This window comes from Esox lucius, chromosome 21 (genome assembly GCF_011004845.1).
Source record: "Esox lucius isolate fEsoLuc1 chromosome 21, fEsoLuc1.pri, whole genome shotgun sequence".
NCBI classification, from domain to species: domain Eukaryota; kingdom Metazoa; phylum Chordata; class Actinopteri; order Esociformes; family Esocidae; genus Esox; species Esox lucius.
This window is the reverse complement of record NC_047589.1, coordinates 1009876-1021549: the sequence shown is the minus strand read 5'-3', so window position 1 is coordinate 1021549 and position 11674 is coordinate 1009876. Positions and strand designations below refer to the sequence as shown.

The 11674-nt window shown below is 38.5% G+C and overlaps 1 protein-coding gene across 2 annotated transcripts in view; it reads left to right on the top strand.

The window, feature by feature from the left end:
• Positions 1–1463: 1463 nt before the first annotated feature.
• Positions 1464–11674, top strand: part of sdr16c5b (short chain dehydrogenase/reductase family 16C, member 5b) — a 30349-nt gene continuing 20138 nt past the window's right edge. Inside the window, exons 1-4 of one of the 2 annotated variants that reach the window (XM_010900747.4) lie at positions 1464–1606; positions 1912–2249; positions 5222–5353; positions 8672–8771. In XM_010900747.4, the coding sequence (XP_010899049.1) occupies positions 1929–2249; positions 5222–5353; positions 8672–8771 (553 nt within the window). In that variant the 5' untranslated portion in view covers positions 1464–1606; positions 1912–1928. Of the gene's footprint in view, positions 1607–1892; positions 2250–5221; positions 5354–8671; positions 8772–11674 lie in introns of both variants that reach the window. The other variant, XM_029116401.2, reaches the window with a different exon arrangement.

Here is an 11674-nt window from a genome sequence, read left to right as displayed (position 1 = left end):
TAGAAAACTAACTTTCAAACTAAAGAATTAAACAGCTTTGTAAAATATTTGTTACTATATACACTTCACAAGAGAGCATTGTGCAAGATGTGAAAAAATTCTAATTTCATATATAATAAATGCAATTGAATAATATCTTATATGATTTTTATATCAGATTAACCGATTAATTCCAGTGACAATTGATAGATCATTGAAATTAAGTGCAATGGGTAAACTCTTTGTCAGGTCCTGGCTGGGGTCATCTAGGCATCCCTATGTGCCTGGGGACCACAGTCAGGGCTTGACCAGCTGTGCCTCATGGCATCTCTATGCTCCCTTTTGAGTAACCTCAATTGGAGGCAGCTGTCCCTCATCACCTCTGATTGGGGACACTATTAAATTTGCCCTTATGTTCCTCAGTTTGTGGTTCATTGTTTGTGTTATTTGTTACGTATCAGTTAATGTTTGTAACCCGCCTTGGTTTCCTTTTGTTTCATTTGACACAAAAAAAAAAGAAGGAATTAATTTTGTTTAACCAACCTCACTCTATTCCACATCTGCTTCCAATCAACTGTGACACTCCTAAGCAGTTTAGTTTTTTCCTCAGTGTATAATCAGGAATGGCTGAAAACAGTGAAGGGATATTAGGTTTCAGCTAGTTAGATGGAAATTATCATTAATTATACATTAGGTGTGTAGTCTAGTAATAGCTTCTGTTGTTTTGGTTATTTGCTTGCTTTAGGGGCACTGTGTAGAATCCTGCCTCTAAACAACAATAAAGCCGGACATTGTCTCCCCAAATTGAATCTGTGTGCCCCCTTAGTATTGTTTCCTCTAAAACACTGAAAATGGTATATTTGCAAAAATGTCCCCTCAGTTATATCATCCTGGAGCCAGGGCTGACTACCAATGATTAGAATTGACTAAGAAGGTAGGACATATCAGTAATGTACCAATATAACTTGAATGTAATATAATTTATAGATAGTAGATTAATAGAATGTAAGTTAAGTTAGAACCTCTATTTTGAAGGGACAGGAAGTCTTAGCTGTGCATTTGGCCAATGATTACACATTAGCTCCACCCATATGTTAAAATCAAAATATACAGTAGTTTCTTGGTTTATGTGCAACCACAAGATAACCAGAGACCAATGCCAAAATCAGTTTCAGTTTTTCTGAAAAAACTAATAAAAAATTATGAACTTGTTCGTACTTCTTTAAAATGAACGAATGATCAATTAGCTCTTGGAACAGTCCTGCTGATTTGGATGATTTAAATGTTCCACTCGCAAAAGCAGTGTTTCATGAAAATGGAACAAATATTTAGGCTGTAGGTTAAGATCGATCTTGAAATTACACTGTATGAATGACTACATATTAAATTGTCATTAACCCATCACAGCGAATGCCGGGCTTTACATGGTTAATTGTGGGAGACCGCGCCCTCTGTATACAGTCTACCGTTAAAGACTACAATAAAAAATGAACTTTGTCTTGATTTGAACACCGTGTCTGCCCCTACTACCTCCGTGTGCAAAGGTCGGATACACACTGATATATAGTCGATATTCTTTTTTTAAGCCAAATATCGGTTACAGCCTCTAGGTTACGCAGAAGAAGCGGTAAGTTAAACGCTGTGCTGGATTTGTTTAAAGCAATAGGGATGCTTTCAAGTATTAAGCTTCTAACCACCCGTACATTTAGGTGAAGTAAATAACATACAATTGGTTTTCATTTCATTTATACAGAATGAGGCATACTAATTAGCCTATTGGCCACACAATTGTGATTGCGAATTGTATTTTTTGTCTTGTTACATATCGCTATATATATATATATATATATATATATATATATATATATATATATATAATAAAAAATATATAATGTATTCTTTTAATTTATCAGAACCTATGTGGTTTGATAGGTCCTACAGTGATCAAGATGAACTTCGCACTGGAGACGCTAAATGTACTGGTCATGTCTATATATTATACCCTGGAAGCACTTATACAACTATTCGTCACTTTGCGGAGGAAGAGCGTTGCGGGAGAAATCGTCCTCATCACAGGGGCGGGTAGCGGCATCGGCAGGCTGATGGCCCTAGAGTTTGCCTCAATGGGCGCCACGCTAGTGTTGTGGGACATTAGCCAGGATGGCAACAAGGAAACTGTTCGGCTGGTGAAGGGAAAGGGTGCAACCAGTGTGCACCCATACATCTGTGACTGTAGCAACAAGGCAGAGGTCTACACAGTGGCTGACCAGGTGTGTTTTAAAGAGGTTTTTATATAATTGGCCAAGTATGGATGTTAACCCTATGTACCACTTTCCAATAGCGAAAGAAGCTAGAAAAAAAGTATTATATGTTGTCTTTTGTATGTGTATTCTTTATTAGAGAGGCTGTACTGCAGGCCTTTATTTTGATGAACATATTGTACAGGGATTTTCATTGTTGGAACTGTTGCAAATATAGGCAAACCTCCTGAAACTATGCAAATGTATATGAGATTAAAGTTTTGAATTTACATAACTGAAAGAATCCAATGTCTATTATAATGATCACCAACTCAAAGTGTCTCCATGCTTTGGGGACACATTCTGAAAGACTCCCACACGCCTTGTATTATCTGTCCACTTTATAATAATACAGATCTAACAATTAACTAACATGGCACTCTGGCAAACAAGTGCTGTTGCCTGAGATAGTAGAAATGTTTCTGTGCCAGTTTAGCATGTTTTTAAGTCTGGTTTGATAAACAGAACCAGATTTGTTTTTAAGTAAATCTGGTTCTGTTTATCGAGCTAGAAAGACCTACAGAACCAGACTTCCTTCGTCACGATCATTCCACACAATATACAATGACTGAGACATCATCTTTACACCTCAGTTGCCCTGGGGAGTATCTGTCAGGAAAGGGTTTCATGTTTTTTTTTCGGAAAGTATCATTATACACTATAGAAAATGTATCTTGTACACAAATCTGGCAACAAATCTAGTTGTAAATACAACTATTACAGTGTAAAAACATGATTGTGGTTAGAGTATTCAACATTTTGCCTCAGAGGTTCCATGTTAGTCGGTGCAATTGAACCACAGTTTCTTGTTACTAATTCAGTATGGATGCTTTACCTCGTCACGCTCTAGTGACTCCTTGTGGCAGCATGAGCAAACAGCTGATTGAGCATGCAGCATTAACTAAAATTACCTTGGATGTGCTTGGGAAGACATATCTCAGCACTGACTGTCCCGTCCGCTGGTAGTTGCTGCCATGAAGCAGGGCCTTAGTCACAAATTGGATGACAAGAAATTGGAAAAAAACAACTGTGTTTTCTTGTAATGCGCTGTGGTACTTCTAAGAAATGCATTGCTGTATATGTCCATCATACCAATGATAAGAGCTGTTTTTAGGGATGATGCATGTTTGAGATGCTTTTTATGCTATTATAAACTGGTTCCAATGGTACGGTTGTGCTCAAAGGTTTGTATATCCTTGGAGAATTGGTAATATATCTACCATTTGTAAAGAAAACATGAGTGAGCAGGCAAAACATGTATTTTATTTCTCATGGGATTCACATTCAACTGCAGGTCATAACAGAATGGCACAATCATAAAACAAAACATGGCAACAAAGAAAACATTTTACTGACCCCTGTTCAAAAGTTTGCATACCCTTAGTTCTTAATCCTGTGTATTGCCCCGTTTAGCATCAATGTCAGGGTGCAGTCTTTTGTAATAGTTGTCTATGAGGCCCCGAATCCTTACAGATGGTATGGCTGCCCATTCGTCTTGGCAAAATGCCTCCAGGTCATGCAAAGTCTTTGGTCGTCTTGCATTAACCGCATGTCATCTTGAGATCTCCCCAGAGTGGCTTGATGATAGTAAGGTCAGGAGACTGTGATGGCTACTCCAGAACCTTCACCGCTTTCTGCTGTAACCACTGGAGGGTCAACCTGGCCTTGTGCGTAGGGTCATTGTCATACTGGAAAGGCCAAAAGCGTCCCATGCGCAGCTTTCGTGCAGAAGAATGCATATTGTCTGCCAGTATTTTGTGATAACATGCTGCATTCATCTTGCCATCAATTTTCACAAGATTCCCTGTGCCTTTAGAGCTCACCCCCCCAAACATCAGTGAGCCATCACCATGCATCACAGTGGGGCTGGTATTCTGTTCACTATAGGCCTTGTTTACCCCTCTCCAAACGCTTATGGATGTGCCATTAAACTGTATTTTGGTCTCGTCACTCCAAATTGCAGTGTGCCAGGACCTGTGAGGCCTGTCAAGGTGTTGTCAGGCATATTGTAACCAGGCTTTTTTGTTGCATTGGCACAGTAAAGGCTTCTTTCTGGCAAATCGACCACACCGTCTTTTTCCAGAGCAGCCTGTATTTCTCCTGAGGTTACCTGTGTGTTTTTCTTTGTATCCCAAACAATTCTTCTGTCAGTTTTGGCTGAAATCTTTCTTGTTCTACCTGACCTTGGCTTGGTATTAAGAGATCACAAAATTTTCCACTTCTTAATAAGTGATTGAACAGTACTGACTGGCATTTGCAAGGCTTTGGATATCGTTTTATATCTTTTTCCATCGTTATCAAGTTCATTACCTTGTTATGCAGGTCTTTTGACAGTTCTTTTCTGCTCCCCATGGCTCAGTATCTAGCCTGCTCAGTGCATCCACGTGAAAGCTAACAAACTCATTGACTATTTATAGAGACACTAATTGCAATTTAAAAAGCCACAGGTGTGGGAAATTCACCTTTAATTGCCATTTTCACCTGTGTGTGTCACTTTGTGTGTCTGTAACAAGTCCAAACATTCAAGGGTATGTAAACTTTTGATCAGGGCCATTTGGGTGATTTCTGTTATCATAATGATTTAAAAAGGGGCCAAACAACAATGTGATAATACATGGCTTCATATGATCACTTTAAAATAATTTTTTTTGCATGATCAGTCATATTTTCAAAATCAATGCCAAAATTTCACAATTTCTGCCAGGGTATGCAAACGTATGAGCACAACTGTATATGAGACTCAATACCACGGGAATGACATCAAATTACATTTTACTGCTCTAATTGCATTGGGAACCGGTTTATAAGCCATCTTGGTGGTTTGTGATATGTGGCTATTATGCCGCAACCAAGCACACTGTCCAGGCACTCCGCAATGTGTTGTGGCCATATACAACTCCTGCTCGTGCCTTATTGCTTGCATACGATTTGCTAATTTTCAGGTAAAACGAGAAGTAGGAGACGTAACCATCCTCATTAACAATGCTGGCATTGTGACTGGAAGGAAGTTTATGGATGCCCCCGACAGCCTGATTGAAAAGTCAATGGAGGTCAACTCCAACGCCCACTTCTGGGTATGTTTAAATTTGTCATAATTTTTCATCAGCCTTTGGTTTTCCCCACAAAATGTCTCAGAGTTTAACATCAGCACATAACAGTTAGTAGGCCATTGTTTTCATATACACACTAATAATTTGGGATTATTGGTATTACGTTACTGCTTACCTTAAGCAGTGTAATGCCACAGTCAAAGTAAGCACTCAGATCAAAACATCCTGAACAATCTTTAAAATGTTGGACTTTTCAGTGACCCAGCTCTGGATTTTGGGTATGTGCGAACACCAGTCAAGCGAGATTCTGTCTTTAGCAAGGGTGTAGTGAGTTCAGAACAAATAAAGTATGCTCCTTACAAGTTGATTTCAAATTGAAACGTAATATTAATGAAATATGTCACTTGTAGAATCTTTACTTTGTTTATCGATTTTCTGCATTATTTTGTCCCCTTAAGATTTCAGATGTGTCAGTTTAAAGAGGTCTTGAAACAGTCTTCATGCAAATCATGTCAATGTTTTAATGGAATAATTATTTTAATCTGCCTACAATAATCGCATTTTGCCATGTTTACAGATAATTGACCTAAGGGTGCAGGTCTATAGAAATAACTATTAATGGAACACTACATGCTAATGTCAGCATATAGTGCAGTTTATGTCAAATATATTTGCACGCTTGTACTGTTCTAAAATAAGTTAAAATTGAAAAATACATTAGAGTCTGAGGTAGCTGTCCTGCAGAAAGACCAAAAATCTTCAACAGAGACCATTTTTATGCTGGAAATCTATACTGATAAAAATATAAAATAATTATCTGCTGATTTCATGATGCCTGGTGCACCCCAGTAGCTTGCAGCAAAGCAATACCAAAGGTTTACGTATTTCATGCTTTATTTAGGCATCTGTAAACACTTCCTGAACTGTTTTGGCAATTTTATTAATAATTTTTTAAACATTTATCCTGGGATGCAGACTTGTTGTTACCGTAATTTCCCGTTTATAAACTGCAGCTTCTACACTTATTTTGAAAACACTTTCAACCACTGTGGTTAATATAGTGGAAGTAAAAAGTCTACACACCCCTGTTAAAATGCCAAGTTTTTGGGATTGAAACAAAGATAAATCATGTCAGAAAGTTTTTCACTTTTAATGTGACCTATAATGTGAACAATTCAATTGAAAAACAAACTGAAATCTTCGAGGGGGAAAAATGAAAAATAAAAACCTTACAATAACCTGGTTGCACAAGTGTGCATACCCTCTTATAACTGGAGATGTAGCTGTGTTCAGAATAAACCAATCACATTCAAACTCATGTTAAATAGAAGTCATTACACACCTGCTATCATTTAAAGTGACTCTGATTAATCGCATATAAAGTTAAACTGTTCTAGTAGGATTTTCCTGATATTTCCTTAGTTGCATTTCAGAGCAAAAGCCATGGCCCGCAGAGAGCTTCCAAAGCATCAGAGGGATCTTATTGTTGAAAGATATCAGTCAAGAGAAGGGTACAAAAGAATTTCCAAAGCATTAGATATACCATGGAACACAGTGAAGACAGTCATCATCAAGTGGAGAAAACAAAGACATTACCAAGAACTGGACGTCCCTCCAAAATTGATGAAAAGAAGAGAAGAATACTGGTCAGAGAGGCTTCCAAGAGGCCTACAGCAACATTAAAGGAACTGCAGGAATTTCTGGCAAGTACTGGCTGCGTGCTACATGTGACAACAATCTCCCATATATTCTTCATATTAATGGGCTATGGGGTAGGGTGGCAAGACGGAAGCCTTTTCTTACAAAGAAAAACATCCAAGCCCAAAAGCATGTGGGAAAATGGTCTGATGAAACCAAGGTTGAACTTTTTGGCCATAATTCCAAAAGGTATGTTTGGCGCAAAACCAACACTGCACATCACCCAAAGAACACCATACCTACAGTGAAGCATGGTGGTGGTAGCATCATACTTTTGGGGAGTTTTTCTTCAGCTGGAACCGGGGCCTGGAGGGAATTATGAACATTTCCAAATACCTGGCAATTTTGGCACAAAACCTTCAGTATCCGTTAGAAAGCTGAAGATGACGTTCACCTTTCAGCACGACAATGACCCAAAGCACACATCCAAATCCACAAAAGCATGGCTTCACCAGAAGAAGATTAACGTTTTGAAATGGCCCAGCCAGAGCCCAGACCTGAATCCAATTGAACATATGTGGGGTTGTGGGCTGTGCACCGGAGATCTCGCAAAAAAGATAAAATGCTGTAATAAAATCAAAATGTGCTTCAACAAAGTATTAGTTTATGCTACCAGGCTATTGTGAGTTTTAAATGTTTCCCCCTCAAAGATTTCAGTTTGTTTTTCAATTGAATTGTTCACATAATAGGTCACATTGAAATTCAACACTACTGTTGTTTGCTCCTTGGGGTTTAAGGCCGGGTGTCTCTGTAAAGCACTTTGTGACAACTGCTGTTGTAAAAAGGGCTTTATAAATAAATTTGATTGATTGAATGATTGACATTAAAGGTGGAAAATGTTCTGTCTTATTCTTTTACATCACAAGAACCTGTCATTTTAACAGGGGTTTGAAAACTTTTTATATCCAGTGTACATGGATGTGGTTAATACACAAGTTTACATTTCTAAAACTGTTTCCACCGGCGAAAGGTCTCAGAAGCTCATGTAGCAAATATGATACAGTTGGCGTTTACAGGGTTTTCAAAAACATTTTATTCTTCAGCAAATGAATTTTGGTGGCGCCCTATGGAATATGTTTAATGTACAATGAGTCATAGTTCTCTGGGCAAATGCAGTTTGTATACACACAAAGCTCTAAAATTAATGGTGCAGTTTATACACGGTGCAGATTATAAACAGGGAATTATGGTATCACACTTTCCAGCGTCAACTTCAGCAGTGGGGTCTTCTTATTTTTACAAGCAACTAAATCAGTCATTAAAGGATAAGCGCACCCTCCCTTAAATCCAATATTGGTGAGGTTTGATAATGCTATGGGGTTGCTTTGCTGCCTCTGTTATTGAATCTCTTCAAGTCAGTGTTCAAAAACAATGTCTTCTTTAAAGGTTGTGGGTCTTCCAACAACAATACAAAACACACTTCAACCTAACAGGTCAAAAACAGGTCATTTGCACAGGTGCCTTTATTTTTGTCAGCCATCATTGTCTTAGACTTAGCACAAATACTAGGACAAGGAGAGAGATATTATATCAAGAAGAGCACAATAAGAAAACAGAATGTGTCTTTGCTCTATGGGGTGTTTGTAATTTTGCCTACCATATTGCTAACAATTCATGCAACCATAATCCTCTGTTTTTCTTTAGACCTACAAAGCATTTCTACCTGCAATGATTGCCAATAACCATGGTCACTTGGTGAGCATCGCCAGCTCTGCTGGATTGATTGGAGTCAACGGCCTGGCAGGTTAGGCATTTTCATCTCACTCCATCGTGAGATTCACACTGTTTACCCTACATTACTTATGTATGTACAATGCAGTCACTTCTGAATTACTTTTTAAAACAATGAAATTGATTTATTAGTGTTACAACACAGAGCAACAACAGGCACTTTTTGTTGTCAATCAGGCATTGTATGATATATACTCAACAAAACCTTAAGGTTTATATTAACAGACAACTTGACAAAAACTTGATGGCTAACAGTTTAGGCATTAATTCTGACTGTTGGAGGCTAGGGATAGTAATAGAAACTCAGTGGCCAGTTAATTTGGTACACCAGTCAGTCAGTCACATGGCAATGACTTTCAGAGAGACACTAAGGTATTCAGTTACTGTTTGATTTAACATCAGACCTAAGCAACTTTGAGTTTGGAATTATCATATGACCAGAGAGGGGGGACAAACATAAACAAAACATTCAGTTATTGTCAACTTTGTGGGAAAAAACACTTTGTGATAGAAGTTGAAGGAGAAGGGCATGAATCATACAAGCTAACAGTCGGTTTAAAGGTTGGTTAAAGTCATTGTTCTTTCTGGTGAAGGACCTTTGCAGAAAGAAACATATCAGTTTCCATTACCTTTTAGCTAAAAACAAGAAGTATCTCTAGAATGGACATAATCACCAAAACTCTTGAATTGAGGGGTGTGAAACATTGCCTAGACCAAAAAAATCCCCTTTTACTTTCCTTCATTGGCAATCACAGTCCTCAGACTTCAAGCTAGTAGAGCACTTTTGGGATAAGATTAAACAGGCTGGTCATAGTATGAGTGTACAGATTTCTGAACAGCAGCAGCTGCATGATGCCATCATAAGCATAGGCAACATTGCAGTGGAACATTTCCATGCCACAAATAATTCAGTCTTTCTGGAGGCATTATGATCTACCTGCTACCAGATGGGTGAACCTAATAAATTGGATACCAATATATTGGCCTCTGAAAGGTATTCAGACCCCTTCAAATGCTATCTCATGTGCCATTTGCTCAGTAGTGGTTTCCATCTAGCAACTCCTCCACAAAGGACTAATGATGGACTACTGCAGGTTCTCTCATCTCTGCAGAGAAACTTTGAACCTCTGTTAGAATGGCTATAGGGTTCATGGTCACCTCCCTGACAAACACCTCTCTTGCCTGGTTACTTCGTTTGGCCAGACTGCCAACTTTAGGAACAGTCTTGATGGTTCCAAACATCTTACTACTCAGCTCCGGTGAACTTTGAGTGCTTCATCAAATTTGTATTACCTTTCTCAGATCTGTGTTTTGTTACAGTCTCGGAAGTCTGTAGAGTTTATTGGACTTGATAGCTTAGTTTCTGCTCTGACATGCCCTGTGAAGTGTGAGAGCTTATATAGGCAGGTGTGTGTCTTTCTAAATCATGTCCAGTCAATATAATTTCCCAATGGTGTATTCCAAATAAGTTCTATATACATATCAAGGATGATCAAAGGAGACAGGATGATTCCGAGCGTGTCATGGCAAAGAGTCGGAATTCTTATGTACATCAGATATTTCAGTTTTTCATTTTCAATAAATCTGCATTTAAACAAAATTTTTCATTTTTACTAGTTTTTTGTATTTTAATTTTTGCAGATATTCAGTAAGAAAATGATAATAAAAAGATTCCTGAATATTTTATTTCACCTTTATTTGACCAGGTAAACGCACTGAAAACCAATTTATAATGAAAACTTAGCCAAAGGCATAACAATTGCAAAAAAAGTAGTACCTCAAAAAAATAACTATTCAGCATGATAGAAGAGTTGAAAAGAAAAGCTTTGAGTAAGGACAAGAAGGGTTCAGTTCTGGTTTCACTGGCAGAGGGATACAGTGATCGTCAGGTTGCTTCCATCCTGAAAGTTTCAAAGATGGCGGTTCATAAGAACAAGGTCAAGCAACAGACATTGGGGACAACAAATCTACAGACTGGCAGAGGGCGAAACCGACTGACCACTGACCAAGATGACCGTCAACTCATCCCAATGTCACTCAACAACCGTAGGATGATATCAAGTGACCTACAAAAAGAATGGCAACAGCAGCTGGGGTGAAGTGCACGGCGAGGACGGTTCGAAACAGGCTCCCAAAGGCAGGGCTGAAGTCATGCAAAGCTAGAAAAAAGCCCTTCATCAATGAGAAGCAAAGAAGAGCCAGGCAAAAGACCATAAGGATTGGAATGTAGAGGAATGGAGTAAGGCCATCTTCTCTGATGAGTCAAATATTCAGCTTTGCCCAACACCTGGTTATCTAATGACCTGGAGAGGCCTACAAGCCACAGGGTCTCGCACCCACTTTGAAATTTGGTGGAGGATCGGTGATGATCTTGGGGTGCTTCAGCAAGGCTGGAATCTGACAGATTTGTCTTTGTGAAGGACGCATGAATCAAGCCAAGTACAAGGTTATCCTGGAAGAACACCTGCTTCCTTCTGCTCTGACAATGTTCCCCAACTCTGAGAATTGGTTTTTCCCGCAGGTCAATGCTCCATGCCACACAGCCAGGTCAATCAAGGTGTGGATGGAGGACCACCAGATCAAGATCCTGTCATGGCCAGCCCAATCTCCAGACCTGTACCTTATTAAAATTCTCTGGAATTTGATTAAGGGGAAGAAGGATGGACACAAACCATCAAACAAAGCCAAGCTACTTATTTTTTTGCCAGGAGTGGCATAAAGTCAAGACACATGAAATTTGTGATAAAAAAATCTGGGTTATTCCACCAAATATTGATATCTGAACTCTTTCTAAGTATCATTATTATTTTATTGTTGAAACATTTATATGAATTTGTTTTTTTTTGCATTATTTTTGGTCTGAAAACAATGCATATTATTTTTGTTATTTTTACCAGTTGCTTTCTCCAAATAAAT